Genomic DNA, 21,505 nt, shown 5'->3' with positions numbered 1-21,505 from the left:
AATCCAAATTCCCTCAGACCACAGCAATTTGACTCATACGTCCACTGGTCAACCCATCACAGCCCAGAACAGAACATTCACTTGAATGGAAATGTCTGTTCTAGTAATTGTATTTATATTATTACAATAACGTTCAATGGATGTAGACTTGTTCAGGGCTGCAGTCTGATTGTCTACCTTTCACCCCGATGTGTGCACTCCTTCACTCCCCTCGTGGATTTAAAAGGAACAGACTGGTGGGAGAAATATGGTAAAAACTCTTCCAGCACTAGTTCTAGCTGATGCCAATCCATTTAGCATTGACGTCCATGTGGGGGAGTGAGCAAGTACATACTTCAGGGAGAAAGAAGTGTAGGGAATTAGTACGCAACCCAGGTGTTCTCAATCCCAGTCCTCAAGGGCTGCCGTGTCTACAGGGTTTCTACTCTCCTCAATACTTTATTGATTGCACTGATTGGTTTGAGATTCCGCTCACCTGGTTTCTTAGGTCTACATCAATTAGCAATTAAAGACAAAGATGGAAAGCAACTGGTTCTGTTGGGGATACCTGTTGTCTAAATCACCATTTCAGAATAGGTGTGTTTAGAAGTGTTAGTTATTTGCTTGTCATTCATCAGGGTATGGCTTTGAATAGGAAATATCTGACTGGTTCACCAGGTCTAACCCAGAAGCCAATTCTGAGGCAGAAACAAAAGCCCTGCACGGATTGCCCACAGACACACAAACACACACTCACACACACATCACTGGTTCACCTGTGCCTACACTAAGACAGACAGGTTTTCTCATCGAGTATCACAGACATCCCCTAAGACAGCCAGGGGTCACATTGTCATCACACATAGCAAGCGTGTGAGAAACTTTGAGCAACAGTTTCCAGCTCGTGTCGTGAACCCAATCTCTCGGGGCGGTGGCCTGATTTCCCTGGTGACGCACGGCAGCAGTGCACTCTTTTTACGACTTACCGAGTGTTCTTGCGCCGCAATATGCCCTCTGCTTCCTTCCCCTCTCTCCTTGCTTAGTCCAATTTCCTCTTGCCTATATTTATGCTTTCTGTCATTGAAGCGTTTGGCGGCTATGAGCCGACTGCCGAGGCAACACCATGAATACTAAGGACCCTGATAAGGGCACCCTATTCACTATTTAGTGCACTACTTTTGACCAGAGCCCTATGGGCCCTGGTCAGAAGTAGTGCTCTATAAAGGGAAAAGGGTGCCATTTAGGATGCAGCAATAGGGCTAAGCACTTTTTGCAGTTGTGGTAGGAGTAGTTACAGTAGTGTCCGTGTAGGCCGGGATGAATAGGATGCCCTCCACTGTCCAAGAACACATTAAAAGGGGCATGGATAGAGGAGACATCATACATCGTGTATGATAAGCAATAAACATTTGCTGGGATCAGGGAGTCAAAATTGGTCAGAGTCAAGGGTGTCAGAATTCGGATAGGAAAAAACTTATTGTTTGGGTTACATAATAGAATTAGCATTCAGTATAAGAGTTGTTAAAAAATGTATCAAACCCACACCAATAAGTGTGTCAATGTTACTTAGGATCAGGTTTTTCACTCAGTAAATGTTAGCTACCTACAGTGAAACAGTCATTTTTCTGCAGTATGGATTTGAACAAATCAAAGTTTACAACCTTACAGTGAAATGCTTACTTACAGGCTCTAACCAATAGTGCAAAAAAGGTATTAGGTGAACAATAGGCAAGTAAAGAAATAAAAACAACAGTAAAAAGACAGTGAAAAATAACAGTAGCGAGGCTACATACAGTAGCGAGGCTATATACAGTAGACAGGCTATATACAGTAGCGAGGCTATAACAGTAGACAGGCTATATACAGTAGCGAAGCTATAACAATAGAGGAGCTATAACAGTAGCGAGGCTATATACAGTAGACAGGCTATATACAGTAGCGAAGCTTTAACAGTAGACAGGCTATATACAGTAGTGAGGCTATATACAGTAGCGAGGCTATATACAGTAGCGAGGCTATATACAGTAGCGAGGCTATATACAGTAGTGAGGCTATATACAGTAGCGAGGCTATATACAGTAGTGAGGCTATATACAGTAGTGAGGCTATATACAGTAGTGAGGCTATAACAGTAGAGAGGCTATATACAGTAGTGAGGCTATATACAGTAGCGAGGCTATATACAGTAGTGAGGCTATATACAGTAGTGAGGCTATAACAGTAGAGAGGCTATATACAGTAGCGAGGCTTTAACAGTAGCGAGGCTATATACAGTAAAGAGGCTATATACAGTAGCGAAGCTATAACAGTAGAGAAGCTACATATAGGCACCGGTTAGTCGGGCTGATTGAGGTAGTAAGTCCATGTAGATATGGTTAAAGTAACTATGCATATATAATGAACAGAGAGTAGGAGCAGCGTAAAAGAGGGGTTGGGGGGTGGTGGGTGGGACACAATGCAGATAGCCCGGTTAGCCAATGTGCGGGAGCACTGGTTGGTCGGCCCAATTGAGGTAGATTGAACTACAGTCAATGTTTTTGCAGTCAAGACTGGGCTGTGGTTTTGGGTTGAGTTAACCTTGAAGCTGATCTTTGGTAGCTTCTAGAGAATTTACGTCTGCTCCCTCTGTTAAAGGTTTTCGTGAACTTTGAATTTGGATAGAGGTGCTGTAAAAGAAAGCTGTGGTGAACTTTAATTCAACAATGCAGCCAATATTCCTCTCCTAATGCAACAATACCATGCCAAAATCTTGGAAGCATGTGTCCATTTCTTAATTCAAGCACACTGTGCCAAGATTTGTGTTGCCAGGGTCCATTTCTTAATGCAACAACACTATGCCAAGAAATATAGGGAAGCAGTGTTTTTGAAGGGCATATACCATATGTGGACTAGAATTGTGACAACGTCTTTCCTGTCTTCACAGATACTGGCTCCGGCTCTGGAGATGGAGGTACGTGGTATACTCTATGGTTAATCCTGTGTTAAGCATATACATCAGATATGGTTTTATAACTACACATATCATATATGATAAGAAATAATCTGCACCTCCAGTCATTTGTTCTGTGACTTAGGCAAATATATCAGTGAAACATACTTACATACCTCAAAGGCCCTAAAATGACCACATTGGACAAGAAAGGGGCACACCTAAAACCACGGATTGTGCGGTTTCACAAGTTAAGAATGACGGTCATATGTGCATATGAACCATTTAGGTAAAATGTGAGGTAAACAATAAGTTAATAAACGATATCTTAACCGCCATTGATAAGAAACAATACTGTGCAACCGTATTCATTGACCTGGCCAAGGCTTTCGACTCTGTCAATCACCACATCCTCATCGGCAGAGTCAATAGCCTTGGTTTCTCAAATGATTGCCTCGCCTGGTTCACCAACTACTTCTCTGATAGAGTTCAGTGTGTCAAATCGGAGGGCCTGTTGTCCAGGCCTCTGCCAGGCTCTATGGGGGTGCCACAGGGTTCAATTCTTGGGCCGACTCTTTTCTCTGTATACATCAATGATGTCGCTCTTGCTGCTGGTGAGTCTCTGATCCACCTCTACGCAGATGACACCATTCTGTATACTTCTGGCCCTTCTTTGGACACTGTGTTAACTACCCTCCAGACGAGCTTCAATGCCATACAACTCTCCTTCCGTGGCCTCCAACTGCTCTTAAATACAAGTAAAACTAAATGCATGCTCTTCAACCGATCGCTGCCTGCACCTGCCCGCCCGTCCAGCATCACTACTCTGGACGGTTCTGACTTAGAATATGTGGACAACTACAAATACCTAGGTGTCTGGTTAGACTGTAAACTCTCCTTCCAGACTCACATCAAACATCTCCAATTCAAAGTTAAATCTTGAATTGGCTTCCTATTTCGCAACAAAGCATCCTTCATTCATGCTGCCAAACATACCCTCGTAAAACTGACCATCCTACCGATCCTCGACTTCGGCGATGTCATTTACAAAATAGCCTCCAATACCCTACTCAATAAATTGGATGCAGTCTATCACAGTGCCATCCGTTTTGTCACCAAAGCCACATATACTACCCACCACTGCGACATGTACGCTCTCGTTGGCTGGCCCTCGCTTCATACTCGTCGCCAAACCCACTGGCTCCAGGTCATCTACAAGACCCTGCTAGGTAAAGTTCCCCCTTATCTCAGCTTGCTGGTCACCATAGCAGCACCCACCTGTAGCACGCGCTCCAGCAGGTATATCTCTCTGGTCACCCCCAAAGCCAATTCCTCCTTCGGCCGCCTCTCCTTCCAGTTCTCTGCTGCCAATGACTGGAACGAACTACAAATATCTCTGAAACTGGAAACACTTGTCTCCCTCACTAGCTTTAAGCACCAGCTGTCAGAGCAGCTCACAGATTACTGCACCTGTACATAGCCCATCTATAATTTAGCCCAAACAACTACCTCTTCCACTACTGTATTTATTTATTTTGCTCCTTTGCACCCCATTATTTCTATTTCTACTTTGCACTTTCTTCCACTGCAAATCTACCATTCCAGTGTTTTACTTGCTATATTGTATTTACTTCGCTACCATGGCCTTTTTTGCCTTTACCTCCCTTATCTCACCTCATTTGCTCACTTTGTATATAGACTTATTTTTCTACTATATTATTGACTGTGTGTTTGTTTTACTCCATGTGTAACTCTGTGTTGTTGTATGTGTCAAACTGCTTGCTTTATCTTGGCCAGGTCGAAATTGTAAATGAGAACTTGTTCTCAACTTGCCTACCTGGTTAAATAAAACAATTTAAATAAATAAAATTAATAAACTTCCATACTGCCTCTTTAACTTTTAGCCCTTTTTGAAGATGTTTCCTCATACAACATAGAAGGGTGTACCAAGTCCTAGGAAGTACACAGGCTTGATACACCAAGCACTTATTTCCTATTCTGTTCATGCTGAATGCTAATGCAGTCCCTTGACTGTGACAATTGGTTTGTCGGCCATTTCTGGAAATGACTATTTAGATTGCAGTTTAACTTTAAATTCCCCTGCTTATTCACTACTTCTGAAAGCTTCCAACTCTGAGTTTGTCTCGGAATACATTTCAGACAATACACAACAAATTCCTTTAATGAATACTCAAGCTGATTTTTGGATGATTTATGAATGGGGGTTACGCTAGCCAGTGAACCACCCGGCTTTGTACACAGTCTGTGAGCGAGCTGGAATATTAAGTCCCTAATAATGGTCTGAGAGAAAATGGCCGTTCGTTCGTCCCATTAACTTCTCCTGATGGAGGCATTGATATTTCACTAACAATATTTGGATAGTCCATCTACAGACTATCACTAACACTATTTGGATTTGGATAGTCCATCTACAGACTATCACTAACACTATTTGGATAGTCCATCTACAGACTATCACTAACACTATTTGGATAGTCCATCTACAGACTATCACTAACACTATTTGGATAGTCCATCTACAGATAGTCCATCTTTAGCATCTCAACCATATATATCATCATTTTCAACAAGCTATAGATGCTCAACAAACCATCTGTAGACTATTAGCACCATTTTCAACAGCATATCTGTAGCCTGTCAGTAATATTTGAACAGTATATCCCCTCACTTGCACAAATGCCAAGCCCATTGAGACATTTTGTGACCATCTGCGTGTGGCGACCGCAGCGTTTGTTGTTTAATGTGGTTTTAATTGGAAAGCAGTGACTGGGGACCCAATATCTCTACCATCTGCAAAGGACTGGATAGACGTGCATAATCCCCTACAGGCGATTGGCTGAGCTGTTTATGATATCAATTATTAAAGTGCAATTGAGCTCTGATGCTTGTGTATCTGTCTGTGTGCTTTGGATGTGTTTTGCTGTCCCCTTTGAACACGGTTGGGTGTTCACAGTGGTTCTCTGTAGGGATAGTGATTCTGTTCATGGGTGTGTTTGTGTTTTTAGTGTGTGTGTGTGTGTGTGTGTCTGTGTGTGTGTGTGATTGCTGTGTCTGGTGTGTTTGAGGATTTTCTGGTGTGTGTACCTAATATGTTGTGTATCAGAGGTGGTTGGACGGGAGGACAGGCTCATGGTAATGGCTGGAACGGAATTATGGAATGGTACCATGTGTTCGATACCATTCCATTTACTCCATTCCAGCCATTGTTGTGAGCCTGTCCTCTCCTGACCAGCATTCCTGTGGTGTGTGTGTGTTTCCGTGTGTGTGTGTGTGTGTGTGTGTGTGAGTGAGATGGAGAGAGAGAGCGAGAGAGAGGGAGAACTGAGAACAGAATGTTTGGTACACTCAGCCTTTGTGTGTGTCTCTGTGGATGGCTCATGGCTGTTGTGTGTTTGCGCACAGGCGTAGGCGTGTTGTAATAATGTAAAAAGATGGATAGAAGGTAACACGTACACTGGCATTGATTGAGTGGGGACGCACAGTGAGGTACTGTACAGCCGTTTCCATGGAATGGTAGGTTGCTAGCAATGTGAAAGGGTTATTGTGGGGTGGTAGGGTTGTGTTCACTTCAGGTGTATAATATCCTGCTTTGGCAAAGCAAAACAAATCTAATCAAAACAAGGACTGGCTGACTGAGTGTCATAAAGCTAATATATTCTATCTAGAGAATGGAGAATTGCTGTTAGTTTGGGCGGGCTGCTGGATGTGGGCGGGCTGCTGGAAATAATGTTCACATCTCTGTTTTATCACACAAGTAAAGTATATGAATCGAATCTGTAATAACATGCTAAAATTTAAGGGGAAATCTGGGGTGTTAAAGTAACGATATAGACTACTGTATACAAAGCCATTTATTCTTGGAGAATATAACGTATAAATGCCTCATGAGCTTTTAATGTGGTACATATAGTTTCTTGGGTAATGCTGACAGAATCTGGTGACCCAGGTTAACCTAGCCTAGTAGCGACAACAAAGCCTTAGCAGATCTGTATCTATTGATCCTGTGTCCTCCCGACTAAACACAACTGAGCACCACAGGCAATACAAGCATGAACAGCGGGCCAATCTGTCAGTACAGAGCGATAACCCATATTCCCCCCGCGACGGCCGCCCTGGTTTATTGCATTTGATCAAATGTGGGTTAATTGTAATCCGCTTTGACAGTGGTGGGCGTGTTTTACATTAGGAAATTACACAGGATGATTCTCTAAACGGCCCTCGACGAATACAGACCCAATCATCTGCACACATATGATTGTGATACCTCACCTCGTTGATATCTGAATTTGGGTGTTATTGCCTTGTCTGTAGTGAATGCTCTGCTCCACTGGAAAATCATTACTAAACTGCCAGATAATAGTAATGCATCACTATAATTCCAAAATACCATGTTTTGTCTTGATTATCATGGTTTGTTTTCACTGTCATTATATAAACCCCTTTACTCATTCAAGGTGACGTAATAGAACGTGTGAGTCACTGGTGTCTATTTTCCCCCTTATCCGCCTCCAGTAATGAGAGGGATGGAAACAGGAAGTTTCGGTACAATTGTATAAATGACGGCAGATCATTTGTTCGTTCGACATGGTGGGATCTTTTTTGCGTCGGTAAAATGTATTATGCGAGAAATGGCAGTGGAAACGCCTTAATGCGCAAATATATGATATATTCACCATCATATCGAAGTAAACTTGGAGTCACATAATGATATGGTGTGTGTTGCCAATTGAATTGAAACCTAGCGAATGATACAGTCATGAAAAACCCCAAGCCCCTAGGCCTTACGCGCTGAAAAGATTTGATTAAGAATATGGCAAAACTTCCTACTTGCCTATCAGAGGGCCAGGTGAAGCTACTACCATGCCTATTTATTTTGGTCCTACATAAAGTGACAAGGGGCTAGGGGTTGCTTCTATACTGAGCCATTGTCTGAGCAAGAGAGAGTAGAATGGGAATAAGTAAGCCATGGTTCAGGATGCTGTGAGACAAACTATGAATGAAACCCAAATAGCTGGTAACACTGTTTTGGATGTCCACTCTGCTCTTCCAGAATACGAAGGCTCAGGCACAGACGTGGGGAAGAAGTTCACTAAGTGCGGCACGTGCAAGTATGGAGCAGAATGCGACGAGGACTCAGAGGACATTTGGTGAGTTTCTGTAAAATAGTAACTATCTCATCTAATATATTTTTCATATCATACAATAGGTCATAGAATATTGAACTTAAGCGTTGATGAGTTGTCTCTGGCCTCATTGTAGGGACCAACAATATTAAACACATTGTCATTAAAATCTAAAATACATTTTACATTTCAGTACTATATCGTACTGCGTCAATATATGGAGTATAATCATACATAATCACCCTCTAAACATACACGTCAAGAGATCTTCCTAATATTCTGTAGTCGACGCTGATGGATGAAGACCAGTAGTTTGGAGTGAAACAATAAGGGTTAAACATTTTCCTCTTTTTCTGTCAGGTGCATATGTAACATTGACTGCAGTGGACACAATGAGAACCCTGTGTGCGCCACGGACGGAAACTCCTACAACAACCCCTGTCTGGTCCGAGAGGCCTCGTGCATGAAGCAGGAGCAAATCGACGTCAAGCATCTTGGGAGATGCCCAGGTGAGACTGAGCATTACGCTCTGCAACTAGCAAAACTGGTTTACTGCTTGTAAAATGTTTTTATTACATTTTTTTCATTTGGGGACACAAACTCACAACCTACTGTACACAACTGGGTTGAATTGGTGTACTTTTATAATTCACAAAGGTTATGGTGCAGCTTTTCAAAGCCCAGCAAGACCAGATTTGGGGATTTTCCCATTTTGACATAGTAATCAACTGAAATTCCAAACTTTGAACAAGCATAGCTCCTGTCCCATTTGAACTTGTTTTTAATTGTTGTCACTAATTGGCTCGCTCTGTACTGACAGATTGGCCCGCTGTTTATGCTTGTATAATCCTATGCTACTACAAATGCTAGCTAACCCTCTGCTAGCTTACCCCAAAAGCTGTAGTCCCATTGTAGCCTCATCACACAAGTTATACAAAGTCACAAGTCACACTTGACACAAAGCTGTGGTAATGCTAGGCCCCGTTTCCACTCGTAGAGTCCTTCATGCTCGCCTGACTGAAGCTGCTCGCAGCCAGATAAGCCTCACCAAGCAGACACCTGTCGTCAGCACTGAGCCGATCGATCAGTCACTAAAATCAATGAGCACCAGGCAAGCGTATCAAAGCCTCAGAAGTCTGTAAACAAACACACAAGCCCTGACCAGCGCCTCAAAAGGAATAACATTTATTTATACTCCCCGCCGCCGTTCCAAACCCCTGTCACGTCGAAACCTTCCCAGAATTCAATTTACTCAGCCGTGATTGAAGCTCGCTTCGTCTTGTGTGTTTCAGAGGCATCTTTTGAGGGAAAAAGCTCAAATTAGTTCTGTTATCCCAGGTCACTGTATGAGAAGTTTTGATCTAGCCACTGCTGGATGACTTTTTGGTAGGAAGTAGGGGAGAGGGGCTCATTTGTAGTCCTGTGTTGTTGTCTGATGTTTCCAGACTCTGGGGTTGACAGTGCCGACACCTCAAGCTATTTCAGCTAACCATCCTCAGAGTATATCTTCTTAGACTTGATTTATTCAATAACCCCCCCCCCAGAATTCTATATGCCTACTTATTTTTTACACAACACTTGGCCGATAGCCTAAAACGAGTGTTCCCACAGGTTCTAATAGAAAAAATGCAGGACCTTTTATGGATTTCTTGTTGGTTGTTTAAGGCAGTCAAATGTCCAGACTTGGGATCAAGAAGTATTTGTTTTCTTTCAAATACGTTGAGCATCTGATTGAGCCTGTCTGTATTGCCAGGTGGGAGAAGTTTGCATTTTGCAGACTATTCAATTGGTTCTGCTGTGCCAGACATGCTCAATCAATCCCAGGTCAATTATTTGAATGAAAGCATAATATTATTTGGAACCTGGTTTGCGAATGTCAGGAGCAGCTTTGACAGAGCTACTGATTGCCTCTGTGGGAGAGAAGTCTAAGCGACAGTGTGCCTTGCAGGATCTGGGAGGAGGAGCGCCTGCCTCAGTATGTAGAGCAACAGACCAACTTGCCAGGATCGCGCCGGTTTCCTTGACACAAACAGGGATTAAGATATTTTGTGACGCTCGAAAGCCCACATGCCAAATGTTATCGCAGTATCAATTAATACTTTCCCCGTGATTTTATTTTAGCAGATTCATTCGTTCAACCACAGTGTTATTGATTAGAGTAGATACATATTTGATCATATTTAAATTCCTTTAGGTTGTACACTAACTCAAGGGTTAGTAAACTCGACAGCTTCAAAATAAAGCACTTGCATTTGTTTGCATGTGGCACTACATATTTAACCACTGTTGCATGTTAGATTTTTACACATCAAAGAAACAGCAAGGTAAAATCTGGAGCTATCTCAGTAATGCGACATCTCGCAGCAATTCTCTCATAGTCAGGCACACACTTTTCTAGGTTAAAACAACCGGGATTACCCCTCTAGAATTTTCTACAATCACTGACTTCCCACTGTGGCTGCATTGTGAGCCACTACACAGTGCAACATCAAAAACAAACACAAAAGAAAGAAGCACTGTCAATATTTCCAGAGGAAGGATAGAATCTAAAAAATGGATGAGTATGTGCTGCTGTGTTTACTTATTCACAGCCCCACTCTATTCCCCTTTTCCTCTCATCTCCCTGTTTAGCATGCACCCCACCAACCGCTCTCGTCCGCGGGCCATCGCAACAAGACGAGAGCGGCGTTGTGTCAAGCCAGCGTTAGCTGTCGACTGTTTTGTATGATAGGAAGACTACAAAACAGAGACACAGATTGACACACAGACACATACACAGACACACACACTGTCACAGCAACAGGCACTGGCACAACTCCCTGCACTCGCTGTCACAGACCGGACTCACCTCACCTCGAAAAGGCCCATAACACATAGATAGACCTCTTTACGCCAGACAGATGGACAGGACCTGCGTCCAGCCGTCTCTCGTGTAGACAGACTGACAGACATGCAGACAAGATAAACAGGCAAAAAGACACAGACAGACAGGCAGGCACACACAGACAGACAGGCAGGCACACACAGACAGACAGGCAGGCACACACAGACAGACAGGCAGGCACACACAGACAGACAGGCAGGCACACACAGACTGACAGGCAGGCACACACAGACTGACAGGCAGGCACACACAGACTGACAGGCAGGCACACACAGACTGACAGGCAGGCACACACAGACTGACAGGCAGGCACACACAGACCGACAGGCAGGCACACACAGACCGACGGACAGGCACACACAGACAGACGGACAGGCACACACAGACAGACGGGCAGGCACACACAGACTGACGGGCAGGCACACACAGACAGACGGGCAGGCACACACAGACTGACGGGCAGGCACACACAGACAGACAGACAGGCAGGCACACACAGACAGACAGACAGGCAGGCACACACAGACAGACAGACAGGCAGGCACACACAGACTGACGGGCAGGCACAGACAGACAGACAGACAGACAGGCACACACAGACAGACAGACAGGCACAGACAGACAGACAGACAGACAGGCAGGCACACACAGACAGGCAGGCAGGCAGGCAGGCAGACAGACAGACAGACAGACAGACAGACAGACAGACAGACAGACAGACAGACAGACAGACAGACAGACAGACAGACAGACAGGCAGGCAGGCAGGCAGGCAGGCGCACACACACAGACAGACAGACAGGCAGGCACACACAGACAGACAGACAGACAGGCAGGCACACACAGACTGACGGGCAGGCACACACAGACAGACAGACAGACAGACAGACAGACAGACAGACAGACAGACGGGCAGGCACACACAGACAGACAGACAGACAGGCAGACACACACAGACAGACAGACAGATAGACAGGCAGACACACACAGACAGACAGACAGATAGACAGGCAGGCACACACAGACTGACGGGCAGGCACAGACAGACAGACAGACAGGCAGGCACACACAGACTGATGGGCAGGCACAGACAGACTGACTGACGGGCAGACACAGACAGGCAGAGACGGGCAGGCAGATGGACAGATAGACAGACTGACGGGCAGACACAGACAGACAGACTGACGGGCAGACACAGACAGACAGACTGACGGGCAGACACAGACAGACAGACTGACGGGCAGACACAGACAGACAGACTGACGGGCAGACACAGACAGACAGACTGACGGGCAGACACAGACAGACAGACTGACGGGCAGACACAGACAGACAGACTGACGGGCAGACACAGACAGACAGACTGACGGACAGACACAGACAGACAGACTGACGGGCAGACACACACTGACTGACTGACGGGCAGGCAGATGGACAGACATACAGACAGGCAGGTAAACGGACAGACATACAGACAGGCAGGTAAACAGATAGACTGACGGGCAGACACAGACAGACAGAACTCCAAGTCCTCACAGGCAGACATAGGGCCCAATCCCAAACCCATTAGTCCCCCCTCGTGGATCTGAGAGGACTTGACAGACAGGCAGAGGCAGAAACTCCATCCAGCATACCAGATGGGTGATGGCTATATATCCAATCCTGATCAGATCAGGAAGTAGGCACCAACACAGACCGAACAGTAGCATAGGCTACATTTACCAACTCTTAAAAAGACCTCAGGAGGAATGCGTATCCAAAACCTTGGTCATATTCTGACTGTATTCATGATGAACAACATAAGCGAATGAGTGTGTGTATGTGTAATCACATGATTAATTATAATTTGGTGGGTGCTTATGTCTCTCCTATTTCACACATATGCTATATATATATGTGTATTATATGCATATATGAATGTGTGTGAGAGCGAGCGAGCGCTTCAACTTATCTTGTCTTATTTCTACCAGCAGATAAAGAGAAAATGGGGAAGAAAGATGACGTCAGTTCGTACAATCTTTTAGGCAAGCATATTTTTTATTGACTCCATTTAATCTACCTGTCATTGTGTTGCAATTGTTGATTTATGTAGTAGCATTGAAGTCATAATCCCACCATAAAGCTACAGTAGATTAAAAAACCGCTCGGCGAACATACTGTAATGCAGTATACCAAAACACCAAATTATACCACTTCACCTACTTACTGTAGCATAGAAGCAGATCAAAAGAAGAACAGATACCACAGAATTCAAAAAGCACCCAGGACTGTATTTTGCATCTTTTCATTTTGTGCATTGCTATTATAATCAACTCAATCTCTCTTCATTCCCATAAAGCTCTGAGCATTTTGAATCAATGGCTTCAGTGCCGATACAATTCATAATACTGTGCAATGAAATGTTACTGACAAAGGTTACTATAACAATGCCTAACATACACATGACATAAAACTGTTCCTAACGAGAGAGGGTATCGAATAAAAACGGGCATGTGATTTCATCACATATCATCACCGCAAATGCCATTCTCTCCTTATTTTTTGGGAATGTTTGTTTTCATTTTAAGATTTAGTAATTTATTTGATTTTGATGTATACATTCGCAGCTGACAGCTAAATTGCTGTACACACAGTAGCTTGCATGTCCTAGGCCGAAATAAATAAACAGTTGAGCTCAAAAGAAGTCTACAAATAATTAGGGATCTGGCTATTGCTAGGAATAGTTTTCAAAGTTACTTGGGTTATGTCTTTTCTTCTAAAATCCAATTTCTCAGACACCGCAGACCCAGGGGATGGCTTCTACGCTGGGATGCACATCCCCTGTGCGGAGAGCTACGCTGGCTTCTGTGTACACGGGAAATGCGAGATCAAGAACAACATGGCCACCTGCAGGTCCGTCTCATATCTGTCATGGCTCCTCCTTTCACTTCTTCTTTCCCTCGTTCACGTTGACACGCTGTAGGCTGATTGCTGACAAGGCTAGACGCCCCGCTGTTTAGACATATGAAACGGTCAGGTGATCTGTATGCCATGTGTCTGTCATAAATGGAAGGGTCAGATCATTTTGTGTATAATAGAAATGGAGCATTGTGACATTGTACAGCATTCCTGGTCTCAATGTCATTTTTTCCTCATGGCTCTGTCTCCTTGTGATGGCGCCAACAGGTGTGACTCGGGCTACAAAGGGGCGCAGTGCGAGGAGCCCCAAGACTTCAACATCCTGTATGTGGTGCCCAGCGGCCAGAAGCTCCACTATGTCCTCATCGCCGCCATCATTGGCGCCGTACAGATCGCCGTCATCGTTGCCGTGGTGATGTGCATCATGAGGTAAACAGCTTGGCGTCACAACTCTCACGGAGGGTGTGACGTTTCGGTCTTTCACGTTGTCATCAAGTTCAGCGACGGAGAGGGTTGAAAATAACCCTAGGCGTAAGGCGTGAACGGCTTAAAGCCAAGGAAGCCGACCGTATGTGTGGCTGACGAGGGTTTTAAACCTAGGTCTCCTGGGTGGCACTGGACTGTTAGTCCGCTGAGCTAAAGCCTAGCTGTTCAAATCTTAGGCAAGGTTACTCATCGCATGATAGTAATTCCGTGGAGTAGGTGTATGGATGCTAAGAAATAACATCTGGATCAAAGGCAATCAATTAACATGCTGTCTAGTTTTATTAAGTTATTCAGTGCTTAGAAGAGAATAGAATATTAATGTGTGTGGGGAAAGTTAATCTTCCCTAGCCGACAGTTAAACAAATCATCCATCATCAAACAAAACCACATAAATCTCTCATAGCTTAGTTTTAAGCACTGACTTAGAATCTGAGGCTCAAAACTAATTTCCTTTTTTGTACTTACAGGAAATGCCCAAAAAACAACAGGGGCCGTCGACAAAAGCAAAACCTGGGAAACTTCTCATCAGACACTAACTCCAGGATGGTATAGCTCGTGTTTTTAAATCTATTTTTCTTACAACGTGGAACACAATTTTTTTTATGTAAGATGTGTCATTTTATTATTTTATTCTTCCAAAAAATATAGAAGAATAAGGATATTTATTTCAGGGACCTTACTTTTCTCTTTCTCTGGTGGATATGTAGCGTATATTGCAGCGCTATTTTTGCATTTTCCAGCCACATACTGGTATGAGGAACCGTCGACCAAGCCGCTCGTCGCTTACCCTTATATCGGCATTTTTGTTTAGTTGTATTTTTAATCCCGTTTGTTTACTTTCCGCTTTTTTCGAAAATACGGTACCTTCGGCGAACTGGAAAATGAATCCCAAGGAAACATATACAGCGTCTGCCTATATGGAATGTGCTACGTATTGGAAACAATTATTTCCAAGACTCTCTCTCTCTCTCTCTCTTTCTATCTCTTTTTACAAATGATGTGCAGCTGATCACCAAAATGAAGTTTTTATTTATTGGGTGAGGGGTCAGCCAGCAAGGTGGATAATATGTTTACACTTATTCTTTGATATGTAATTACAATTTGAAAGAATACACTGTGTTTAACTAGGTAATCATTTATTTTGTAATTTTATTCATGGTTACATTTTTTACGTTTACATTATTATTACGAGGATTCTTTTTCTAATTCTAGTTACTGTACTGTATATTGCATGACTTGTGAAACTGTTCTGTGGTGTAGTTTTAACTTAAAGAAAATATGACAAGTCTCTAAGCTTTCATCTCAGCAGCTCTACCAGCACATTATGATAGGCCTCCATGTAAAATAGAATTCGGATGGTAGATTGATTGATTTGTCAGTGGGGCAAAAAAAGGAATGTGTAATGTTTAAAATAAGTCTCCTGTCAGTCTTCTCAAACCAGTCATACTGGGTTACATCAAAGTATCTATGACTGGAGTTTGACTTTGATGGTGGAGACATGAAAGTGGATTGTAATGTGTTGGGGCAGCATTTTTGGGGGGTCTTTTAACTGTCTTACAATCACAGGATTTTAATGAAAGAGCTGTTGACTTTGGGGGAGCAGTGGTATTTAATTTAATGATACAAAATGAAGGACTACACATTGAGATACTACTATCATCCCTTTATGATACTTTCATCTAATTAAAAACGTATTGGTTGCCGAAATGGATGTAATCAAGGGTTTTCTTTGAATGTGAGGATGTAATGCTGTTGTTTCTCCACAAAACTTTACTTACATTTGCTCCTCAGCAAGACATTCCAAATACAGAGAAAATGTTGAATGGACGAATGAATAGGATGAAAAAGAACACTTCCGAGGTCCAAAGTGTAATGCTTAACTGCCAGTTTAAGTAGTTACTTTTTTCATCACTGGGGCCTTTATGTAAATGTCTTTAGTCTGCCTTCATCTGGTCGTAGGTCTTTGAGCGAAGTGTTTCTACTTGTTCTTTACCATCTCAGCTGTGACTATAAATGTGACTAGAATGTGTTTGACATGTCGTTGATCTTCTGCATGTAGGACTTCATAGGCAATTTTTGTCCCCAAAAAATAAAATGGAAATGTTTTTTAATGTAACATGTCATGGTTTGGAATGCATCATTTGGAATGAAATGTCCTTTTTTACTACACTGTCATCCCTCAACAGAGAGGGAAGGGTAAAAGTATGGCGTCAAATCAGCTTCTATTACATGCTGACCACACCGCTCGCGTTCTATTTGTGACGCTTGACGCGCTGCAAGTCCCGCCTTTCCCATCTCCTCATTGGTTTTTAGGAGAATATACCCACGTGGGTGATTGAAAAATGAACTGAGGTCTGTACTCCAGTCCAGTTGGTGGTAATAATGCACCTTAAAAAGTTGGTTGCCAACCGCCATAAAAAGTCCAAAGAAGAAGCCTGAAGGAGGAGAGATTACTAAAAATGAACTCGATTTACCCTTTTATCTGTGGATTAATTGTCGGAGTAGAGGACCTTTTGCATTTCAGGTAAATTAACAACACAATGTTTATATCCCAGGACAAATTAGCTAGCAACAGCAAGCTAGCTAGCTAAATTTCCATAAATGTTTAATAGTTTTTGACCTGTCGCCAAATTAATATAGTTGGTTCAGAGTTTGTTTTGATATTTCAAACTGCGTGTCCTGATCACGTCTGGTGTGGGTGGACAAAATCAACATATGCATGATGGCGCACGTGGACGCCTGCTCGCGAGCGGACTGGTCAGCAAGATGAAACATAATTGAGCAAGCAAACACTGAGTTGAGAGGGCAGAGGATGGGTCCCGCGAGCAGAGGATGAGTGCCGCGAGTGCACAGGTCAGTCGAGAGAGTTGAACTTTGGTCAAGAGAGTGGAGGATGTGTCCCGCAAGCAGACAGGCCAAACTTGAGAGCTTGCAAGTGTGACGTTGGGCGAGCAGAACATCATCGCTGCAGAAGCAGATGCGTGTCTAGAAACCTTAGATTGGTCACATTCACTGGAGTGATGGACGAATTAACAAATGCTAGTCAACACCATCGTCCCAGAAACCCTAGACCCACTCCAATTTGCATACCGCCCCAACAGATCCACAGATGATGCAATCTCTATTGCACTTCACACTGCCCTGTCCCACCTGGACAAAATGAACACCTATGTGAGAATGCTATTCATTGACTACAGCTCAGCGTTCAACACCATAGTGCCCTCAAAGCTCATCAATAAGCTAAGGACCCTGGGACTAAACACCTCCCTCTGCAACTGGATCCTGGACTTTCTGACGGGCCGCCCCCAGGTGGTGAGGGTACAGTTGAAGTCGGAAGTTTACATACACTTAGGTTGGAGTCATTAAAACTAGTTTTTCAACCACTCCACAAATTTCTTGTTAACAAACCATAGTTTTGGCAAGCCGGTTAGGACATTTACTTTGTGCATGACAAGTAATTTTTCCAACAATTGTTTACAGACAGATTATTTCACTTATAATTCACTGAATCACAATTCCAGTGGGTCAGAAGTTTACATACACTAAGTTGACTGTGCCTTTAAACAGCTTGGAAATTCCAGAAAATTATGTCATGCCTTTAGAAGCTTCTGATAGACTAAGTGACATCATTTGAGTCAATTGGAGGTGTACCTGTGGATGTATTTCAAGGCCTACCTTCAAACGCAGTGCCTCTTTGCTTGACATCATGGGAAAATCAATAGAAATCAGCCAAGACCTCAGAAAAGAAATGGTAGACCTCCACAAGTCTGGTTCATCCTTGGGAGCAATTTCCAAATGCCTGAAGGTACCACGTTCATCTGTACAAACAATAGTACGCAAGTATAAACACCATGGGACCACGCAGCCGCCATACCGCTCAGGAAAGAGACGCTTTCTGTCTCCTAGAGATAAACGTACTTTGGAGCGAAAAGTGCAAATCAATCCCAGAAACACAGTAAAGGACCTTGTGAAGATGCTGGAGGAAACAGGTACAAAAGTATCTATATCAACAGTAAAACGAGTCCTATATCGACATTACCTGAAAGGCCACTCAGCAAGGAAGAAGCCACTGCTCCAAAACCGCCATTAAAAAGCCAGACTATGGTTTGCAACTGCACATGGGGACAAAGATCGTACTTTTTGGAGAAACGTCCTCTGGTCTGATGAAACAAAAATAGACCTGTTTGGCCATAATCACCATCGTTATGTTTGGAGGAAAAGGGGGAGGCTTGCAAGCCGAAGAACACCATCCCAACCGTGAAGCACGGGGGTGGCAGCATCATGTTGTGGGGGTGCTTTGCTGCAGGAGGGACTGGTGCAATTCACAAAATAGATGGCATCATGAGGCAGGAAAATGTTGTGGATATATTGATGCAACATCTCAAGACATCAGTCAGGAAGTTAAAGCTTGGTCGCAAATGGGTCTTCCAAGCATACTTCCAAAGTTGTGGCAAAATGGCTTAAGGACAACAAAGTCAAGGTATTGGAGTGGCCATCACAAAGCCCTGACCTCAAACCTATAGAAAATGTGTGGGCAGAACTGAAAAAGCGTGTGCAAGCAGGGAGTCCTACAAACCTGACTCAGTTACACCAGCTCTGTCAGGAGGAATGAGCCAAAATTCACCCAACTTATTGTGGGAAGCTTGTGGAAGGCTACCCGAAAAACGCTTGACCCAAGTTTAACAATTTAAAGGCAATGCTACCAAATACCAATTGAGTGTATGTACACTTCTGATCCACTGGGAATGTGATGAAAGAAATTACATCTGAAATAAGTCATTCTCTCTACTATTATTCTGACATTTCACATTATTAAAATAAAGTGGTGATCCTAACTGACCTAAGCCAGGGAATTTTTACTGGATTAAATGTCCGGAATTGTGAAAAACTGAGTTTAAATGTATTTGGCTAAGGTATATGTAAACTTCTGACTTTAACTGTAGGTAACAATACACCCTCCCCGCGCTGATCCTCAACACAGGGGCCCCTCAGGGGTACGTCCTCAGCCCCCACCTGTACTCCCTGCTCACTCATGACTGCACAGCCAGGTACGACTCCAAAACCATAATTACATTTGCCGATGACACAACAGTGGTAGGCCTGATCACCGATAACAGCGAGACCGTGCCAGGACAACAACCTCTCCCTCAACATGATCAAGACAAAGGAGCTGATTGTGGACTACAGGAAAAAGAGGACCAACCACGTCCCCATTCTCATCGACGGGGCTGCAGTGTAGCAGGTTGAGAGCTTCAAGTTCCTTGGTGTCCACATCACCAACAAACTAACATGGTCCAGGCACACCATGACCGTCGTGAAGCGGACAAAACCTATTCCCCCACAGGAGACTGAAAAGATTTGGCATGGGTCCTCAGCTCCTCAAAACGTTCTACAACTGTACCATCGAGAGCATCCTGTCTGGTTGCATCACTGCCTGGTATGGCAACTGCTCGGCCTCGGCCTGAAGTCTAAATTTGATTTTTGGTTCCAACCACTGTGTCTTTGTGAGACACGGTGTGGGTGAACGGATGACCTCCGCATGTGTGTTTCCCACCGTAAAGCATGGAGGTGGTGGTGTGATGGTGCTTTGCTGGTGACAATGTCAGTGATTTATTTAGAATTCAAGAAATACTTAACCAGTATGGCTACCACAGCATTCTGCAGCAATACGCCATCCAATCTGGTTTGGGCTTAGTGGGACTATCATTTGTTTTTCAACAGGACAATGACGCAACACACCTCCAGGCTGTGTAAGTGCTATTTTACCAAGAAGGAGAGTGATGGTTTGGGATGAGTTGGACCACAGAGCGAAAGAAAAGCAGCCAACAAGTGCTCAGCAAATGTGGGAAACCCTTCAAGACCTTTGGAAAAGCATTCCAGGTGAAGCTGGTTGAGAGAATGCGAAGAGTGTGCAAAGTTGTCATCAAGGCAAAGGGTGGCTATTTGAAGAATCTCAAATATAAAATATATTTTGATTTGTTTGACACTTTTTGGTTACTACATGATTCCATGTGTGTTATTTAATAGTTTTGATGTCTTCACTATTATTTTACAATGTAGAAAATAGTAAAAAGAAAGAAAACCCCTTGAATGAGTAGGTGTTCTAAAACTTTTGACTGGTAGTGTAGCTAAATATAATCACTCCATTGTTGGGAATAACATGTGGGTACACACATAATAATGGCATAAAGATGATAACATGGAAAGAAAGGAAGGACTACTGGGCTAGTTAAGAGAAAGTGCAGGAATTGAGATGAAGGCATGATCCAATATTACAGTATGTATTAAGTCCAAGGGCAGACACACACACAGCATGTAGACAGAAAGCAGTACTGGAGCGTCAACTCTAGTTCCAAAAGATTTCTTAACAGCTTATTCCCCGAAGCCATAAGACTCCTGAACAGCTAATCAAATGGCTACCTAGAGACACATTTACTCTCGCTCCCCCTCTTCGGCGCTCAACATCGCCAGTTGTCTCATTACGCACACCTGCCACCATCGTTAAGCGCACCTTGCGCCTCATGACACTCACATGGACTCCATCGCCTTCCTGATTACCTCCGCGACAGTATATCTGTCACTCCCCTTTGTTCTTTCCTGAGGCGCTATTGTTTCTGTTTCATGTTTGTACGCTATTCATGTTTCTTGTTTGTTCCATGTTTTATTTATTAGTTAATTTGCACTCCCTGTACTTGCTTCCCGACTTCCCAGCATACCCGTTACAGAATAACGCCTCACCAAAGGGAAGCAACAGGGATTATATATTTTTTATTATTCATTTTTTACTGGTGATGTCGGGTCCAAGTGCCGCTGCTGAAGCAAGCGGGATGCCTCAGCCGGCTCGTCAGGCACCCGCGTCTCAGCACAAGCGACCGGCCCGCTCTGGGTCCCCGGGACCATCCCTCTGGTTTGCGTCGGCTGGTCGCTGGAGCCGTGCGTCATGGAGGGGGCACTGTCACGTTAACTTCCGCTCCCCCTCTCTGGTGCTCGACGTAGCCAGTTGTCTCATTACGCACACATGCCACCATTGTTACGCACACCTGCGCCTCATGACACTCAGCTGGACTCCATCACCTTCCTGATTACCTCCCCTATATCTGTCACTCCCCTTGGTTCTTTCCTGAGGCGTTATTGACTCTGTTTCATGTCTGTATGCTATTCGCGTTTCTAGTTTGTGCCATGTTTT

At 43.8% G+C, this 21,505-nt stretch overlaps 1 protein-coding gene across 2 annotated transcripts in view; it reads left to right on the top strand.

Annotated features, from left to right (window-relative positions):
* Positions 1-16,435, top strand: part of tmeff1a (transmembrane protein with EGF-like and two follistatin-like domains 1a) — a 95,830-nt gene extending 79,395 nt beyond the window's left edge. The window contains exons 4-10 of one of the 2 annotated variants that reach the window (XM_029703980.1): positions 2,903-2,929; positions 7,980-8,076; positions 8,413-8,561; positions 12,909-12,959; positions 13,710-13,827; positions 14,101-14,262; positions 14,787-16,435. In XM_029703980.1, the coding sequence (XP_029559840.1) occupies positions 2,903-2,929; positions 7,980-8,076; positions 8,413-8,561; positions 12,909-12,959; positions 13,710-13,827; positions 14,101-14,262; positions 14,787-14,871 (689 nt within the window). In that variant the 3' untranslated portion in view covers positions 14,872-16,435. Of the gene's footprint in view, positions 1-2,902; positions 2,930-7,979; positions 8,077-8,412; positions 8,562-12,905; positions 12,960-13,709; positions 13,828-14,100; positions 14,263-14,786 lie in introns of both variants that reach the window. The other variant, XM_029703979.1, reaches the window with a different exon arrangement.
* Positions 16,436-21,505: the final 5,070 nt, after the last annotated feature.

This window comes from Salmo trutta, chromosome 21 (genome assembly GCF_901001165.1).
Source record: "Salmo trutta chromosome 21, fSalTru1.1, whole genome shotgun sequence".
NCBI classification, from domain to species: domain Eukaryota; kingdom Metazoa; phylum Chordata; class Actinopteri; order Salmoniformes; family Salmonidae; genus Salmo; species Salmo trutta.
The sequence above is the reverse complement of the archived record's forward strand: the minus strand, read 5'-3'. Positions and strand labels throughout refer to the sequence as shown.